Raw genomic sequence first — 21,112 nt, 5'->3', positions numbered from 1 at the left:
AGTAGCCACCTCCCATTGTAAAGGATTTCTAAGCAGCATTTTAGTGTGTCTGTCCTGGGACATCTGAAGGGATGAGCATTGTGCACTCTCATATTATTTCACCAATCAGGTAAAGGAAGTTTACAATGAAATCTCATGAGAGTCAAGTCAAATCTCATGAGATCACAGTAAAAGTTCATGACCTCAGCACTGCTGATGCTGATTGGCTGCTGTTCATTTCTTCATTTTTTTAATTTTTTTTACCTGCAGCTGGGAGCAGTTGAGTATAACTTTTTACACAGAACTAACTCTACTGAGCTGAGGAGATTGTGAGGTAAAATATCTTCCTTTTTTACATAGAGATGCTCAGGTGATATTTTCCTGTTTTTTTCCTGCTTTTTACAGTTATATTGCATCAGTTTCAAGTGATTTAGCATATGAGTATTATGTCCCTTTAACTTTCTGTAAGCAGACTCAAACCAGTAACCCTGCACCAAAAGGCCACAAAGCGACCCCTGCTTCTTAATAAATTGAACCCAAAGTTCTGTAAATAGTTTTAGAATTTTTGCAAAAACTGATATGAAAGTTTTTTGGAGGATTGGAATAGGGTTTCAGATGGGGCTCAATAATATGTAAATGATGAGTTAGCATGGTCATTTGGAAACTTTACTCTGATTTATCATACTTTGTTAACCAATGGAAAAACCATATCAAGAAGATTAGATTATACCTATAAATCAGTCATGCTCATGAAGCCACATGTTGTTGACTTTTAAATACATGCTAAAGTTATTTCCCAATTAATACGCTGCATGCTCACATTTGTTCAATGACACATTACTAGGGATGGGAGAATGTGTAAATTTCCGAATTCGAATGTTAGAACGAATGTCATTACCGAAATTCAAATTACAAATCTGAATGTTGATGCGAACGAATACTCTTAAAAATACTATAATCGTATGCTATTTACAGTTTTCGAAAGTCACTTTCGAATTTGAAAATGTTTATAATTAGATAGAATGTCCATATTTGAAATTTCGAATTTAACATTCTATGTAACAAATACTACTCAGAAGTTCAATAGTTCATGTGGTAGGGAATCTAGTAAATTGATACATAATAGATACAAATATATAAATTTGAATGTTTCTATTTCGATCGAATATTGCATAATTTGAATATTACATTTAAAGAAAGCATTAGAAATACTATTACAAACATATAAATTTAATTTTTTTTAATTAGAATATTAAATGGAAATAAAGCATTATAGAAATACTATTACAAATATATGAATTCGAATTTTTTTAATTTGAATATTGCATAATTCGAATATTACATTTAAAGAAAGCATTAAAAATACTATTACAAATTCGAATTTTTCGAAACAAATATTTTCGAATATAATCGTAAAATTTGAAACCGAACATTCAAATATCGAATGTTAGAATGTTATGTAAACATTTGAAATTTGATTCAAACTAATGTGTTAAAATTTGTTTCATTTTTCGAATGTTGCAAAACATTCGCCCATCCCTACACATTACCCAACAAAAACAATATTTGTCAATCCAGCACTTTCATACTATCACAAAAGCCAGAATAACTTTTTGTTATGTAGTTAGGTAACAACTAAGGGTACATGCAGGATTGTGTCTTTAGTCTTTCTTGAGTAGCATATTTTTATTGTCTTCTATTAACTTGTAATATAATTATGTCGCAAAATCACATGACAGGAAAACTGTATTTTATGGAGTGCAAAAAGAAAAATTCCTACAAGAAAAAAATAAAAATAAACTTCAAGATAGGAAATTATGTTTAGACACTTGAATGGATATACAATTAAAAAATATTAATGGTGCTTTTTCTTTGAAAATAACAGAAAATAAAGTATTTGTTCTATAATTAAAGACGGCATTTAAATAAGATTAAAGTTAAAAGGGACACTCTACTCAAAATTAAACTTTCATGATTCAGATAGGACATGCAATTTTAAACAACTTTTCAATTTACTTCTTTTATCTAATTTGCTTAATTCCTTAGATATCCTTTGTTGAAGAAATAGCAATGCACATGCGTGAGCCAATCACACGAGACCTCTCTGGACATCAACCAATAAGCAGCTACTGAGCATATCTAGATATGCTTTTCAGCAAGTGATATCGAGAGAATGAAGCAAATTAGATAATAGAAGTTAATTAGAACGTTGTTTAAAATAACATGCTCTTTCTAAATCAAAAAAATGTGGGTTTCATGTCCCTTCAAAGGGACAGAATACAACAGAATTTGTGTTAATTAAAAGATATATAATTGCTTTATTACTCTTTCCCCAGTTTTGCATAACCAACATGGTTATATTAATATACCTTGTATCTAAGCCTCTACAGACTGCCCCCTTATTTCAGTTCTTTTGACAGACTTGCATTTTATCCAATCAATGCCCTCTCATAAGTAACTCATAAAACACACATGAACTAACGTCCTCTAGCTGTGAAAAACTGTCAAATGCATTAAGATAAGGGCGGCATTCAAGGGCTTATAAATTAGCATATGAACATACCTAAGTTTAGCTTTCAACAAAGAACACCAAGAGTACAAAGCAAATTTGATGATAAACGTGAAATGGAAAGCTGTTTAAAATTGCATGCCCGTTCTGGAGCATGATAGTTTAATTTTGACTAGACCATCCCTTTAAGGTTATTTATAATAAATAAATACAAATAATAATAATAATAATATATATATATATATATATATATATATATATATATATATTGTGTGTGTGTGTGTGTGTTTCTCTAGTTGGCCAAATATAAGTTCTTTTTTTATTTAAGGGAGAACATAAAACTAAAAAAGGGCATTTATTTGTAAGAGTCTATTGTGGATAATGGAATCATTGTTATTGCTTCATTTCAGCAGCATGCCAAATTTTGGATTCAGTTTACAGTGGAACTAAAACAGTAGGATTTTTTAAAAAGTAAGAAATATGTGATTTGACTTACTGTTTTGAAACACTTTCCTCATAATATTCAAACTGTCATTCACTGTATGAATCCTATTTTCTTAAATATAATTAATAAATATTTTCTTTTAAGATATAACAAACAGTTGAACTAAACATGAGGTAAGTTGGAAAAAATCCCAAAATGTTAACAGTTGGCAGCAGTAAAGTGAAATGCATTGGGTCGCACATGTGCATTTTTAGCCCCCCTGTAATCTGCACTTAATAGGAATATTTTAAACTATGTAACTAGGCAACAGAGGTAATTGTTGCTTTCTAAAGCTTTTGTTCGGCACTTTAACACAGCCCAAATATGCATAATTAGGCATAATGTCTATAAATCATTATTGTACACATGTGGGTAGTTAAGTGGATTGAGAGAATAGTTCAATGAATTGAGCATATTCACTGAAAATGCTTTTTATTTGTTTTCTGCAGTTCATAATACTTTAAAATTATCATAACCCTTTACACTCTCTCTCAAAAGCTTGCAGTGTTATTGAGAAAAAAACTTAATTTGCATTTTAGACTATGTTTAATTTATTATTTAAAACTGGAGTTTGTTGAATCTGAAATCAGGAGATGATAGACTATTGTGAAAAACGATATGCAGTTATTTATGCAGTCTATTTTCTAGGATGTAAAATGTTAAATTTTTCGGTTTATAGTGAATAGATCCAAACAAAGGAACGCCATCTATAATCAAAGTTATTAAAGGGGCTAGTGTTGTGACTTCTTCCAAAAATGCTTTTAGTTACTATGACAATATTTACTTGATCCTGGCAGTCCACTGTTGATTTTAGGGGATAATTACAAGAAAGATACATAATGCAGACTTTTTTCTGAGTGCCCTTGTCTGTGGCGCTGTTTAGAAGGATTGCAGTGAAGCATAAAAGCTATATTGTCTTCTATCATTATACCCTCTCATCCGGTATCTACAACCTGCTGCTTTTCCTCATTTTTCCTACTTCATATTGTCATCTTTGAGAGAAACATTATAATTAACACAAATGGAGATATTTATTAAAGTTTTCTAGCACAAAATTCGCACAAAAAAAGTAATGTGAAGAAAGAATTACAGAAGTATGTATGTTCAAGTAAAAGATAACATCGAAAGCAATGGGATGCTTTTTTTTTTTTAATTCCTGTAATTTTGTGCTATTTTTCCATTCTACATAGGACTGATTTTTAGCTTAAATCATTTTATAAATGCCCATCAGAAAGTAAAGACAAACACATGCTCATTATATCATGTACTGTCATTATCATTAAACTTGTTTTGAACTTTTATAGAAAGGCTCAGAGAGAGAGAGGAAAGAATTTTATCTGACAATGAGCCAGATTACACGTAAAGCGCTATTGTATTTTTTTGCTCGCACGCTAACTGCGCTCAAAGTAAACTTTTAACGCAGGCGGATTAGTGCATATGACAAGTAGAAAGTAGAAGGTTAACACTAGAGGGAAATTCTGATGTGTGCTAACTTGAGGACTTCGAATATTGCAACCACATTAACTTTGTTTCCCCACAGACATTAATGGAGCACGCTTAAAAAAAAACCCAAAAAAACCAACTAACACTTATCGCTCATGTTCTAACCCAACACCGTGTAAGACCAACAGCACTAAACCACGAAGGCAGTTATGAATATTTTACTTTCGGATGTCCCTCACATAGAGAAAAATGATCTTTGTATTTTTAAATATTTATTTCTCTTTGTATACATATAGATATCATTTTTTTTTTAAATATGTGTTAATACCTATATATCTATATGTATATATAAGCATAAAAAGATAGATAGATAGATAGATATAGAGATAAATATATATTTAAAAATACTAAGAACATTTTTTTCATAGTGAAGAACATTGGAATGTAAAATATTTAAATTAAATAGCTCAAAATTAAATGTGCATGGGTGCATTTCAATTTGAATTTTTTTGCATTATACTTCCATTGTACGCACATAACCTGTGAGGGCCCATGCACTACTAGTATTCAAACTCCACACCTTCTCAGAGAGTCAGCAGTAGCTTGTATGGCACAAATGAGGTCTTCAGAAGCAATACACACCAACGCTACTGATCTGAGCATGCATAGTGTTTGAATTCTAGTGCATGAGCCCTTGACATCTTTCTGTAACTGCATTTATGGAACTGAAAAACAAAACAAAAATGTCCCTTTAAAGGGACACTGAACCCAAATTTTTTCTTTCGTGATACAGACAAAGCATGATATTTTAAACAACTTTCTAATTTACTCCTATTATCAAATTTTCTTAATTCTCTTGGTATCTTTATATGAAATGCAAGAATGTAAGTTTAGATGCCGGCCCATTTTTGGTAAACTACCTGGGTTGTCCTTGCTGATTGGTGGATAAATTCATCAACCAATAAAAAAGTGCTGTCCAGAGTACTGAACCTTAGATGCCTTCTTTTTCAAATAAAGATAGCAAGGGAACAAAGAAAAATTGATAATAGGAGTACATTAGAAAGTTGCTTAAAATTGCATGCTCTATCTGAATCACAAAAGAAAAAAATTGGGTTTAGTGTCCCTTTAAGAGCAGACACTAACAGCTGCTAGAACTTTTTAAACTTAATATAATAAACAGTAAATAAATAACTTGTTTTACTCAAACTATTAGCACTACTAAACTGCTGTACTAACTTTTTAAAATTAAATAGTTAACAATTTACACAACTCTTGAACTTTACAATTAATCTGCAGTCCTGCAGATACAAATATTTAAAATAATTAAATTAGATATGAATGTAGATTACAGATACATATTTTAATAACACACAAGATGCTGATATATACTTATAATCTAATATCTTTTTAAAGCAGGCACTGCCAGGCAGTGGCACAAGCATTATAGTAATATTATATAATGTATTATAGCAGCAATAGCAAGATTAGCAGCAAGCAATAGCAAATGTCTCTCAGTGTGGGGGAACAGTCACACAGGTACTGCTAGCACACTGATACACACTAGTCTGAGGCTGGAAATGTTAAGCAGTAACTTAAAGGGACACTGAACCCAAATGTTTTCTTTCATGATTCAGATAGAGCATGACATTTTTAGCAACTTTTTAATTTACTCCTATTATCAAATTTTCTTCATTTTCTTGGTTTCTTTATTTGAAATGCAAGAATGTAAGTTTAGATGCCAGCCCATTTTTGGTGAACAACCTGGGTTGTCCTTGCTGATTGATGGATACATTCATCCACCAATAAAAAAGTGCTGTCCAGAGTTCTGAACCCCAAAAAAAAGCTTAGATGCCTTCTTTTTCAAATAAAGATAGCAAGAGAACAAAGAAAATTTGATTATAGGAGTAAATTAGAAAGTTGCTTAAAATTGCATGCTCTATCAGAATCACAAAAGAAAAAAATTTGGGTTCAGTGTCCCTTTAAAATTCCCTATTTTACTTCAATCCCTCCCCCTGAGAATGCTGAATGGCCAAAATGACACATGCTTCCAGTGACAGGCTGATAGAACCGGTCAATCTATTCACTGCTTCTTCCTGGTTTTCATTCATTGGTTAAAGTCTGTCTGAATGATAAAAGCAGTATCCAAAAATGAAAAATGAAAATGCAAAAGAAAATAATGCTCATTAATTTTCTTTTTTGTTTCATTTTCGTTTTCAGTAAGCAAAGAATGTAATGAAAATTGCATTTTCGTTATTTGTTTGTTTCATTCTTCCGAAAACAACCCTAAGATATGTATTTATATATATATATATATATAATTTTTGAGAGATCTCAGGGGGTAACTGCTAAAAATAATTAATTAAGCAGATTCATAAGTTAATATTTGTTGCTTTGTATTCTCATTATTAAATTAACCACTTAAACCTACTATGCCATCATGATCTTAGCAAATAATCGAAAATAAGCTTTCATTAATATGTAAATCACATGTAAATGAAATGACCAATTATGTGATGCTTATTTATTTATTTGAATATTTCTTTATTTCTGCAATAGTGTTGATGTTTAATTTCATAGTGTTTAGTTATATATCTGTTTTGCTTCCTTTTTGTAATGTAAAACAATGGTCTTAATTTAAAAACTCTTGGCGGACAACTCTGAACCTGTCCACCTAGCATTATGGCTCTCTTGTCCAACACCAACCCCTGCTCACATGCGGCCAGTCGTGTGTGTGCAGCAGCTGTTTATCACCCTGGTTGGACTAATCCGGGTTGATTGCAATCTCAGAGCTGGTATATAGCGTAGGAGGCAGCGGTCATCCACAACTTGTTAAATGAAGCCCAATAAGTTAAATGTTATTTTAGTTGCTAGATAATTCCAATTTTAACAGTATTATATGTTTCTGAAATATATGTTTCTTTTATGCAGGAGGAATCATCTTGGAATCTACTCATAGAAAAGAGGAAAAATGTTATCAAGGCACTATGACCAATTCTACTGTCCTGGGGAGAACAGCAAAGGAAATTTCAATTCATACACTGAATAATACTGTGAATGAGAATGGATTTCAAGTAGTACAAACACATGAGGATGATAACCGTTATAGCATTCAGTCCCCCACACAAAATAAACCGCCTATATATCCAACTGATGATAATCAACCAAATTCTAAAGTCACTAAAAATGGGTGGGATAGTTCTTCCAGTTTTTTAGAAGAAAACAAAAAAGAGCACATATATGATAAATATAGCAACAAAATGAAACCAACTGAAATTCAAGAAGCTAGCACTAACGAAGTGGAGATTGACTCTTGTGGAACAGAAAGTAACTCAGCAATACAATTAACAGAACAAGAAGATAATGGAAACCAACATCAGATCCCTGAAAGTGAAGAGGATGACAAATGTCTTTCAATTATTACGGAAGAGTCAGATGATTTGGATAAAACAAAAGGGAACTTGAGCTTGCTTGAACAAGCCATTGCTCTACAAGCAGAGCAAGGTCATGTGTTTCACAGTACATACAAAGAATTAGATATGTTTCTTTTGGAACATTTAGCCAGTGAAAGAAGACAAACAAAAGTTATTGACATATCTGGACGACAATTATATAACAACAAAAGTAAGATGTCAAACATGTTTCAGTTATTTATGTATAATTAATAATACTGTATCATTATTTTTTAAAATAACAATATGTGCCATGGGCAGAAGACACATAGGTATAGAATCTACAAATTAAAATTAATTTTAAACTACAATATTTAGTGGCCATTTCAGTTTAGATATGAGAAACAATAGTAAAGTTCAAGGGAGAGATAACTACTTTACAGCTTTATTTGTTTAGATCTACTGCTCAGAGAATTTCACTCCATGGGATCTATCTCCATGTCAAATCTCAAGAAGATTGGTACAATATATGTTTATTATTTAAGAAAAATATAATACAAACTCATTACTGTAATATTTTATAAAACTACAGTTTATTCGCAAAACAGAGCCCTAGTAATCTATTACTTATTGATATTTTAAAATAAAACATTTAAAAAAATATTAAATGAGATTTTCATATATAATTTACTACTCGGGTTGTTAATATTTAACTTTAAAGGAGAGTTAAAGGTAATGGTCTGAATTAGAAATAAAAGTTTTAAATGACTGAAAGGTTATTTAAATACATATTAGATAAGGATGGATTGTTAAGGAGAAAGTTGCATCATGCATGTGCCACTTAGGAGAGCAAATATTCAATTAATGAGATAATACAAAAGAGTATAAGATTGTTTCTTTGTTAATACATTTCATTTTACTAGTCAATATTCGGTGGGATAGAGAGTGCTGTGGAGTCAGTGTTTACAGGAGAGATAACTACATCACTTTTAAGAATATTGTTTTTTTTATCTAGTTAGAGTTGTAGATATGTCAGGAGAAAATGCATTCTTGTGCATAAAAATATTGCTGAAAACAATGAGCAGGTATATATTAAGGATAGAAGAGGACCAATAATCTAACATTAGAAGATACTGACTGAGAAAGAAAGAGGAGGAGAGATGGTACCAGAGTCTACAGGCTATATTATATGTGAATGCTAATATTATTATCATCATCATCATGTAAGCAAACCCTTCAATACAATACCCAAAACACAAATCAAATATGGATTCAAAGTTGGATAACTAATGAAAGTACTGACATTTTTTATACACATTTGAACTTGGGTGCAGATAACCTGAGTTTTCAAAGTGTATGCTAAGTGTAAGATAAATCTCACTATTCACCTAAAGCATCAGAATGCATATCAGTTCTGAGGAAAAAGGGTAGATGATTGAAATTGAAACCAATATTTGTTGAATTAAGTCAAGCCCTCATGTCCCTGACATTTAGGCATGGACAAATATTTTTTTTCAGCATTCGTTATTGAAACAAATGCCAAATATGGACACAGGCAGTGGCATTCAGCTATGTTCAGTGCCGTATTTATTAATGTAAAAGTGGAAGACTAGAATATATGTGCAAATCCAGATATTTGTGTGTTGCAGTTTTACACTAATAATGTAGCCTGTGGTCATATTTGGCATTTGTTTCTGTAAAGAATGTCAAATAGAGAATCTTTGCCAATGCTTATTGATAACCATTTGGTGTTCAAAGATATGAAATGCAAACAATGTCTGCTGCTTCCATGCATTGCCTACATCTTACTTTTCTTTAGCTTTTGACACAAAAAATATATTTGTAATTGCTCTGAACCATGTTGGATTTTATCAGACAATTATTCATTTATTGCCCACTATGGAAATAATGAGATACTCCCTTGTTTCAAAGAGATAAGGACAATATTGTGTATACAAATAAAATTATAAGTAAGTAGGGAAGATTTGAATAGAGAAATAATTGTGAAAATGTGTTTTTATTGCTGACAGAGATTTCATCTGAAAACTGTGCTTTTATACAGTCTGACCCTTCATTACATTGACCTAGAGATAGTATTAGAACATTTTAGATATAAGAAAAAATATGATATAGTCTTCAACTAGAAAATACATTATTTCTTTGTTAGACTAGGATTTGCCTTTTTATTGTTACACTATTTAAAAGTTATTTCAATAGTCTTTAAGTACACTTATAAAGGGGTTTTCCATTAAAAAGTATATAAGGGTTGTTATTTGAGTGCACATTTTGTTAATTAACATACGGCTAGATTTGGAGTTTGGCGGTAAAAGGGCTGTTAACGCTCCGCGGGTTTTTTTCTGGCCGCACCATAAATTTAACTCTGGTATCGAGAGTTCAAACAAATGCTGCGTTAGGCTCCAAAAAAGGAGCGTAGAGCATTTTTACCGCAAATGCAACTCTCGATACCAGAGTTGCTTACGGACGCGGCCGGCCTCAAAAACGTGCTCGTGCACGATTCTCCCATAGGAAACAATGGGGCTGTTTGAGCTGAAAAAAAACCTAACACCTGCAAAAAAGCAGCGTTCAGCTCCTAACGCAGCCCCATTGTTTCCTATGGGGAAACACTTCCTACGTCTGCACCTAACACTCTAACATGTACCCCGAGTCTAAACACCCCTAGCCTTACACTTATTAACCCCTAATCTGCCGCCCCCGCTATCGCTGACCCCTGCATTACACTTTTAACCCCTAATCTGCCGCTCCGTAAACCGCCGCCACCTACGTTATCCCTATGTACCCCTAATCTGCTGCCCTAACATCGCCGACCCCTATGTTATATTTATTAACCCCTAATCTGCCCCCCACAACGTCGCCGACACCTACCTACACTTATTAACCCCTAATCTGCCGAGCGGACCTGAGCGCTACTATAATAAAGTTATTAACCCCTAATCCGCCTCACTAACCCTATCATAAATAGTATTAACCCCTAATCTGCCCTCCCTAACATCGCCGACACCTACCTTCAAACATTAACCCCTAATCTGCCGACTGGAGCTCACCGCTATTCTAATAAATGTATTAACCCCTAAAGCTAAGTCTAACCCTAACACTAACACCCCCCTAAGTTAAATATAATTTTTATCTAACGAAATAAATTAACTCTTATTAAATAAATGATTCCTATTTAAAGCTAAATACTTACCTGTAAAATAAATCCTAATATAGCTACAATATAAATTACATTTATATTATAGCTATTTTAGGATTAATATTTATTTTACAGGTAACTTTGTATTTATTTTAACCAGGTACAATAGCTATTAAATAGTTAAGAACTATTTAATAGTGACCTAGTTAAAATAATTACAAATTTACCTGTAAAATAAATCCTAACCTAAGTTATAATTAAACCTAACACTACCCTATCAATAAAATAATTAAATAAACTACCTACAATTACCTACAATTAACCTAACACTACACTATCAATAAATTAATTAAACACAATTGCTACAAATAAATACAATTAAATAAACTATCTAAAGTACAAAAAATAAAAAAGAACTAAGTTACAGAAAATAAAAAAATATTTACAAACATAAGAAAAATATTACAACAATTTTAAACTAATTACACCTACTCTAAGCCCCCTAATAAAATAACAAAGACCCCCAAAATAAAAAATTCCCTACCCTATTCTAAAATACAAAAATTACAAGCTCTTTTACCTTACCAGCCCTGAACAGGGCCCTTTGCGGGGCATGCCCCAAGAATTTCAGCTCTTTTGCCTGTAAAAAAAAACATACAATACCCCCCCCCCAACATTACAACCCACCACCCACATACCCCTAATCTAACCCAAACCCCCCTTAAATAAACCTAACACTAAGCCCCTGATGATCTTCCTACCTTGTCTTCACCATGCCAGGTTCACCGATCCGTCCTGGCTCCAAGATCTTCATCCAACCCAAGCGGGGGTTGGCGATCCATAATCCGGTGCTCCAAAGTCTTCCTCCTATCCGGCAAGAAGAGGACATCCGGACCGGCAAACATCTTCTCCAAGCGGCATCTTCTATGTTCTTCCATCCGATGACGACCGGCTCCATCTTGAAGACCTCCAGCGCGGATCCATCCTCTTCTTCCGACGACTAGACGACGAATGACGGTTCCTTTAAGGGACGTCATCCAAGATGGCGTCCCTCGAATTCCGATTGGCTGATAGGATTCTATCAGCCAATCGGAATTAAGGTAGGAATTTTCTGATTGGCTGATGGAATCAGCCAATCAGAATCAAGTTCAATCCGATTGGCTGATCCAATCAGCCAATCAGATTGAGCTCGCATTGTATTGGCTGATCGGAACAGCCAATAGAATGCAAGCTCAATCTGATTGGCTGATTGGATCAGCCAATCGGATTGAACTTGATTCTGATTGGCTGATTCCATCAGCCAATCAGAAAATTCCTACCTTAATTCCGATTGGCTGATAGAATCCTATCAGCCAATCGGAATTCGAGGGACGCCATCTTGGATGACGTCCCTTAAAGGAACCGTCATTCGTCGTCTAGTCGTCGGAAGAAGAGGATGGATCCGCGCTGGAGGTCTTCAAGATGGAGCCGGTCGTCATCGGATGGAAGAACATAGAAGATGCCGCTTGGAGAAGATGTTTGCCGGTCCGGATGTCCTCTTCTTGCCGGATAGGAGGAAGACTTTGGAGCACCGGATTATGGATCGCCAACCCCCGCTTGGGTTGGATGAAGATCTTGGAGCCAGGACGGATCGGTGAACCTGGCATGGTGAAGACAAGGTAGGAAGATCATCAGGGGCTTAGTGTTAGGTTTATTTAAGGGGGGTTTGGGTTAGATTAGGGGTATGTGGGTGGTGGGTTGTAATGTTGGGGGGGGGGGTATTGTATGTTTTCTTTTACAGGCAAAAGAGCTGAACTTCTTGGGGCATGCCCCGCAAAGGGCCCTGTTCAGGGCTGGTAAGGTAAAAGAGCTTGTAACTTTTTAAATTTAGAATAGGGTAGGGAATTTTTTATTTTGGGGGTCTTTGTTATTTTATTAGGGGGCTTAGAGTAGGTGTAATTAGTTTAAAATTGTTGTAATATTTTTCTTATGTTTGTAAATATTTTTTTATTTTCTGTAACTTAGTTCTTTTTTATTTTTTGTACTTTAGATAGTTTATTTAATTGTATTTATTTGTAGCAATTGTGTTTAATTAATTTATTGATAGTGTAGTGTTAGGTTAATTGTAGGTAATTGTAGGTAGTTTATTTAATTATTTTATTGATAGGGTAGTGTTAGGTTTAATTATATCTTAGGTTAGGATTTATTTTACAGGTAAATTTGTAATTATTTTAACTAGGTAACTATTAAATAGTTCTTAACTATTTAATAGCTATTGTACCTGGTTAAAATAAATACAAAGTTACCTGTAAAATAAATATTAATCCTAAAATAGCTATAATATAAATGTAATTTATATTGTAGCTATATTAGGATTTATTTTACAGGTAAGTATTTAGCTTTAAATAGGAATCATTTATTTAATAAGAGTTAATTTATTTCGTTAGATAAAAATTATATTTAACTTAGGGGGGTGTTAGTGTTAGGGTTAGACTTAGCTTTAGGGGTTAATACATTTATTAGAATAGCGGTGAGCTCCGGTCGGCAGATTAGGGGTTAATAATTGAAGGTAGGTGTCGGCGATGTTGGGGAGGGCAGATTAGGGGTTAATACTATTTATGATAGGGTTAGTGAGGCGGATTAGGGGTTAATAACTTTATTATAGTAGCGCTCAGGTCCGCTCGGCAGATTAGGGGTTAATAAGTGTAGGTAGGTGTCGGCGACGTTGTGGGGGGCAGATTAGGGGTTAATAAATATAACATAGGGGTCGGCGATGTTAGGGGCAGAAGATTAGGGGTACATAGGGATAACGTAGGTGGCGGCGATTTGCGGTCGGAAGATTAGGGGTTAATTATTTTAAGTAGCTTGCGGCGACGTTGTGTGGGGCAAGTTAGGGGTTAATAAATATAATATAGGGGTCGGCGGGGTTAGGGGCAGCAGATTAGGGGTACATAAGTATAACGTAGGTGGCGGTCGGCAGATTAGGGGTTAAAAATTTTAATCGAGTGGCGGCGATGTGGGGGGACCTCGGTTTAGGGGTACATAGGTAGTTTATGGGTGTTAGTGTAGTTTAGGGTACAGTAGTTAAGAGCTTTATAAACCGGCGTTAGCCAGAAAGCTCTTAACTCCTGCTTTTTTCAGGCGGCTGGAATCTTGTCGTTAGAGCTCTAACGCTCACTGCAGAAACGACTCTAAATACCAGCGTTAGAAAGATCCCATTGAAAAGATAGGCTACGCAAATGGCGTAGGGGGATCTGCGGTATGGAAAAGTCGCGGCTGTAAAGTGAGCGTTAGACCCTTTAATCACTGACTCCAAATACCAGCGGGCGGCCAAAACCAGCGTTAGGAGCCTCTAACGCTGGTTTTGACGGCTACCGCCGAACTCTAAATCTAGGCCTTAATGTGCAAAAACCTACAGTCAAATTTTCTTCCATCACAATATTTGTACAGATGTGACTATAAGATAAGAAATGGTATCCTTGATGGAGGAAGTATTATACCTGAAGGAGTGCCAGCATATTTATTAGTGAAACTGCTTGGAGACATGACTACTGACTAGTGTGCCTCATATCATGGTGATCTAATAATAACCCTATAATTTCAGCTAGTGGAATAGGGTAAGATTGTATTGGTGTTTTAAATAGAGACTACTATGCTATGAAAATGAGTTATTTTGAAAATGAATTGATTGGAGCTACACACATATGCTTATCCTGATTATATCATGGTCCATGAGTGAAAGACCATTGCTGCTCTGGAGTGCATTTTACCCCATTTTATATATTCATAAGGTCTATGATTCTGTGTTGAGAAACAGATTATATATTGCTTACCAGGTATGATTAAGTGCAGAAAATGATATTTCTTTCCTAAGATATGGAGAGTCCATGACGTCATCAATTACTAGTGGGAGTATCACTCCTGGCCAGCAGGAGGAGGAAAAGAGCACCACAGCAAAACTGTTAAGTGAGACTCCCCTACCCATAATCCCCAGTCATTCTCTGTGCCTCTGTCAATGGAGGGGGTGAAGTTTTGGTGTCTGAAGAAAATTGGATATCTTTTCGCTACAAGCAAGTTTTTGGGGGTATAGCTGTAGTCCACGTCAATCTCTGCAGTAGAGTAGTGGTGGCTTTAAAGCAGTTAGGAACTTGTGAGGTGGGCCTTACTGTGTTTTCCTAACATATTTGCTGCCCATGGTATAGAAAGCCAGAGTAGGTTCACTCTGTTCTTCTCTTTTCTCCACAAGCCTCTGTTAGGAGTATGTGTCCTTTCATGCCTTGTGAGCTGTCCTCCTGCAGGACAGCTAGATGTGCAATTAAGTGCTTTTGTCTTCTGAGACTGGGAGACATGCACTGAAGGGAGAGTCTCTGCACTTTATTATGGGACATAAAATCATTAATTGAGGATCTTTATTTGGCAGTGGGCAGGCAGTTAATTGTATGTGAATATGGAGACTTAGGGGCTAACTCCTTCCATAGATAGGAGGAGTTAGCCCTCTATGGTGGTTCAGATACTTTATTTTTATTGAGGATTTAATATCCTTTGGCAATACACTTTCCTCATTGGCCTGCCACTGCCGGCTATGAAGCGCACATTTTTCTGTTGCACAGCTTCAATCATCCCGGTCACGTGACCTTCCGTCTCCTCTTTCAGTAATCCTGAGCGGTGAAGGTGACTGGATGTGAGAGTGAGACCGGCTAGAATCCAGATGTTTTCTCATTACTGCTGGGTTATTGAAGGGGGCAGGTAGGCACCTCAGTGTAAGCATACTAGAGATGAGCTATGTGAAAAGTAAAACGCTAGTAATATAAAATTTATTTTTTCCCTTTGAATGTGAGGATGCAGGTTGTCAATCTAACCTATTCCGCTCTACTGTTTCTTAAAGGAACAGTACATTAAAAATCTGTATTTCATTTTTTTGTCTTTAATTTTTGCTGATATATTTTCCTTAGTCATGGAAGAGGGTTCTGATCCTTTGAACTTGTGTCTATGTTTAGAGAACTAAATTGTGTTGCCCATGCAATTTTGTACCTCTTGTCTAGATAGGACCTTAATACATAAAGATAGACTTTTTGTTTCTGAGCCATGTCTCTCAGGATGATTCTGTTCAGGCAATGCCACAGCCTTCTCCTCAAACGTCCCAAGCCTTAGTGGCATCATATACAGTGCCTGCGGTTCCTTTCAATCTTCAGGAGGAGTTTATTTGCCTACAGAAATTGCTGCCCAGGTATCTTCTGCGGTATCTGTGGCTTTATCTGCCATTCCTTTGCTTCAAAGAAAATGCAAGAGGAAAACTAAAGATTCAGATAGTAAGGTTTCTGTTCCAACTTCTGCTACTCAGGTTGTCCTTTTTCATAAGTCTGAGGATACGTCGCTAGCATCTGAGGGTGAAAACTCAGATTCAGACAGTTTATTTCCTACATCTGATGCTGAAGTAGTATCCTTCTGTAACACCAATTCTGTCAATTCTGTAACCAGTTGTCATATTATTTTCAGTTCAGTACCTTTTGTATAAATATTATTGCTGTACCTTTAAGAGGTTGATTACTTCTTCAATTATTGCTATTTAAGCCTCTCTTTCACATAGTTCTTTTTTTGGTATTGTTTTCCATAGACCTGCATGGAGTCTATGAATACTAGGCTAATCCTAACCTGGTGTATGCTATACTTAAACGCTCATCGTTTCTGCATCTTCAGCATTATATATTTTAATTACCTGCTACATCATTCCAAGATAGCAATTGCTTGTAACCTTTGAGAAGTGTGAGTTCATATATTCTCATCGTGGCAAGACTGTGACCGGCTTCTATAACCTCCAAAGATGGGTGTGACGTCACTTCCAGTCCGGATAGTATTCAGCATTTCTACAATATCACTTACCGGTAAGAGAGACTTACAAACTCTTGTTTTTATTTATGTGCATAACATTAAATCCATTATTTTGATATCAAGGTCCCCAGAGCTGAAACGAGCACCTTATGTGAACTTAGTTCATACCAGAAGGTTTCTCATAATTGTCCCAGGGAGAGTAAACGCTCACATAAATGTTTCAGTATTTCTACAGTATCAACTTATATTGAAACATTCTTTATTTCCTTTTGATCTCACAATCCATATTTGAGCAACACTTATATGAAGGTGGTTAACATTGTTAAAACTTCGTAATACTAAGGATAATGTAAATAAGTAAAAGTTTTTATCAGCAGTTGTGATTCTTATCATATCTTTGAATGCAGATATATTAAAGAGTATACAAGTTATAATACCTTCAGATTAAAGCTTGAACACCTTTGTGTATTGTTAAAGGAGGTTTTGGCTACTTTGGACGACTCTGATTCTCCTGTTGTTGTCAACCTTAAGAAATCAAGTAAACTTAATGAATACTTTGATGTTCCTTCCTCTGTGGATGTGTTTCCGGTTCCAGACTGTGCTAAGGAGATTATTACGCCGGAATGGGAGAAGCCAGGGATACCTTTTTCCCCATCTCCTATTTTTAAAAAGATGTTTCCTGTCGCTGACTCCATTAAAGATTCATGGCGCATGGTGCCTAAAGTAGAAGGGGCTATTTCTACTCTGGCTAAGAGGACTACTATCCCTATAGATGATAGCTGCTCTTTTAAGGATCCGATGGACAAAAAGCTGGAGGTTAATTTGAAGAAGATGTATGTTCATCAAGGTCTTCAATGACAATCTGCTGTTTGTATTGCCATGGTGTCAAGTGCAGCATCTTATTGGTACAACGCCTTGTCTGATTCTCTTCAGTCTGAGACTCCTTTGGAGGAGATCAAGACAGAATTAAGGTTCTCAGGCTCGCCAATTACTTTATTTCTGATGCTATCATGCAAGCTATTAACCTGGGAGCCTAGATATTTGACTTCTCTGTTCTAGCCCACAGGGCATTGTGGCTAAAATCTTGGTCAGCTGACGTTACCTCTAAATCCAAGCTTCTGGCGCTTCCTTACAAGGTCTGGCAGAAATAATTTCTGATATTACAGGTGGAAAAGGGTCTTTTCTACCACAAGACAAGAAGAATAGGCCTAAAGGTCGTCAGAGTAATTTTCGTTCCTTTCAGAACTTCAAAGGAAAGTCTTCCTCTCCCTCTTCTAAGCAGGGACAGTCCAAGTCTTCTTGGAAACCCAATCAGTCTTGGAACAAGGGGAAGCAATCAAATAAACTTTTAGCTGAGTCTAAATCAGCATGAAGGGTTTGCCCTTAATCCGGGATCGGATCAAGTGGGGGGCAGACTTTCTCTTTTTTATCAAGCATGGATACAAGATGTCCCAGATCCCTGGACTGTGTACATAGTATCTCAAGGTTACAAAATAGAATTCAAGACTTTTCCTCCCAGGGGGAGGTTCTACCTCTCAAGAGCAGAATTCTTGAATTGCGTTCGGGACCTTTCTTCCCTGGGAGTGATAGTTCCTGTTCCTGTAAGGGAACATGGTCTAGGATTCTATTCAAATCAGTTTGTGGTTCCCAAAAAAAGAGGGCACTTTTTGTCCTATTCTAGACCTAAAGTGTCTCAACAAGTTTCTCAGGATTCCATCCTTCAAAATGGAAACCATTCGTTCCATCCTTCCTTGGTTCAAGACGGTCAGTTCATGACGACCATAGACCTAAAGGATGCATATCTTCATGTTCCCATCCACAGGGATCATCACAAGTTCCTGAGATTCACATTTTTAGACAAATATTTTCATTTTGTGGCTCATCCTTTTGGCCTTGTCACAGCTCCCATAATTTTCTCAAAGTTTCTAGGGCTCTCTTGGCAGTGATCAGGTCTCGGGGAATTGCAGTGGCACCCTACCTGGATGACATATTGGTTCAGGTGCCATCTTTTCAACAAGCAAACTCTCATACAGAGATCTTGTTTTCTTTTCTACGTTCCCATGGTTGGAAAGTGAATCTGGAAAAGAGTTCCCTTGTTCCAGCTACAAGGGTGGTTTTCTTTGGGACCATAATAGATTCCCTAGCTGTGAAAAAGGTCAGAAAATCCCAAATTCTCTCCTCTTGCCTCTCTCTTCAGTCTACTGCTTGGCCATCAGTGGCTCAATGTATGGAAGTAATTGGTCTGATGGTCGCTTCCATGGACATCATTCCCTTTGCTTGATTCCATTTGAGAATTCTGCAATTATGCATGCTCAGACAATGGAACGGGGATCATTCAGATTTGTCTCAGAGAATAGATCTAGATCAGTTGACAAGAGACTCTCTCCCATGGTTGCTTTCTCAGGAGCATCTGTCTCAGGGCACATGCTCCCGGAGGCCTTCCTGGGGGATCTTGCCCATGGATGCCAGCCGGCTGGACTGGGGAGCAGTCTGGGACTTGTTGAAGGCGCAGGGACTCTGGACTCAGGAGGAGTCTGCTTTCCCCATAAATATCTTGGAGTTGAGAGTGATTTACAATGCTCTGATGGCTTGGCTTTAATTGTCTTTAGCCCGGTTTATCAGGTGTCAGTAGGACAATACCACCTTAGTGGCCTACATCAACCACCAAGGAGGAACTCAGAGTTCCTTAGCCATGAAGGAGGTGGCTCTAATTGTTCAGTGAGTGGAAACTCACAATTGCTGTCTATCTGCCATCCACATTCCAGGAATGGACAACTGGGAAGGGGATTCCCTGATCAGACAGACATTTCACCCCTGGGAGTGGGCTCTTCATCCTCAGGTGTTCTCCAGGTTAACCCTCAGAATGGGGTGCTGGAGTTGGATCTGATGGCGTCTCAGCAGAACGCCAAGCTTTCAAGGTATGGGTAAGGTCATTAAATCCACAGGCTGCTTTGATAGATGCTCTGGTGGTTCCTTGGGATTTCAGTCTAGCATACCTGTTTCCCCCATTTGCTCTCCTTTCACAAGTCATTGCTCGTATCAAACAGGAGACAGCATTGGTAATTCTAATAGCTCCTGCTTGGCCACGCAGGATCTTGTATGCAGACCTAGTGAAGATGTCATCTTTTCCACCTTGGAAAATCCAAATCTTGTTTCTTTAAAGCTGACTGCTTAGAGATTGAATGCTTAGTTCTGTCTAAGCATGGTTTTTCTGAGTCGGTCATTGAGACCCTGATTCAGGCTTGCAAGCCTGTTACTAGAACGATTTACCATAAGATATGGCTTAAATACGTTTATTGGTGTGAATCCAAGGGCTACTCTTGGAGTAGGGTCAGGATTCCTAGGATCTTGTCCTTTCTCCAGGAAGGTCTGGAGAAGGATTTGTCAGTCAGTACTCTGAAGGGTCAGATTTCTGCACTATCCATTTTGTTACACAAGCGTCTGGTGGATTTGCCAGATGTGCAATCCTTTTGTCAGGCCCTGGTCAGAATCAGGCCTGTGTTTAAGTCTGTTGCTCCTCCTTGGAGCCTTAACCTTGTTCTTAAAGTTTTGCAGCAGGCTCCATTAGAGCCACTGCATTCCATAGATATTAAGTTGTTATCTTGGAAGGTTTTGTCTCTTATTGCTATCTCTTCAGCTCGGAGAGTCTCAGAACTCTCAGCTTTGCAGTGTGATTCGCCTTACCATATCTTTCATGCTGATAAGGCGGTTCTTTGTACTAAGTTGGGTTTTCTTCCTAAAATGGTTTCTGATAGAAATATTAATCAGAAAATTGTTGTTCCTTCTCTATGTCCGAATCCTTCTTCTCATAAGGAACATCTGTTGCACAACTTGGACGTTGTGCATGCTTTAAAATTCTACCTACAGGCGACTAAGGATTTTCGCCAGTCCTCTGCCCTGTTTGTCTGTTTCTCTGGAAAGCGTAAAGGTAAGAATGCTACTGCTAGTTCTCTTTCCCTCTGGTTGAGAAGTATAATTAGTTTTGCTTACGAGACTGCTGATCAGCTGCCTCCTGAGAGAATTATGGCTCATTCCATGAGGGCCGTCTCCTTTTCTTGGGCTTTCAAAAATGAACCATCTGTGGAACAGATTTGCAAGGCTGCAACTTGGTCCTCTTTGCATACTTTTTCAAAATTTTACAAATTTGATACTTTTGCCTCGTCTGCAGCTTCTTTTGGGAGAAAGGTTCTTCAAGCAGTGGTGCCTTCTGTTTAGGTCTGCCTGTCTTGTTCTCCCTCCCTAGTCATCTGTGTCCTCTAGCTTGGGTATTGGTTCCCACTAGTAATTGATAATGTCATGGACTCTCCATATTTTAGGAAAGAAAACAAAATTTATGCATACCTGATAAA

The 21,112-nt window shown here is 36.4% G+C and overlaps 1 protein-coding gene across 1 annotated transcript in view; it reads left to right on the top strand.

Annotated features, from left to right (window-relative positions):
• ST18 (ST18 C2H2C-type zinc finger transcription factor) overlaps window positions 1–21,112 on the top strand; it is a 283,008-nt gene that overhangs the window by 114,032 nt on the left and 147,864 nt on the right. Inside the window, 1 exon segment of the mRNA XM_053713138.1 lies at window positions 7,344–8,036. Within this exon segment, the coding sequence (XP_053569113.1) occupies window positions 7,344–8,036 (693 nt within the window).

Source organism: Bombina bombina, chromosome 5, assembly GCF_027579735.1.
Source record: "Bombina bombina isolate aBomBom1 chromosome 5, aBomBom1.pri, whole genome shotgun sequence".
Classification (NCBI taxonomy): Eukaryota; Metazoa; Chordata; class Amphibia; order Anura; family Bombinatoridae; genus Bombina; species Bombina bombina.
The sequence above is the reverse complement of the archived record's forward strand: the minus strand, read 5'-3'. Positions and strand labels throughout refer to the sequence as shown.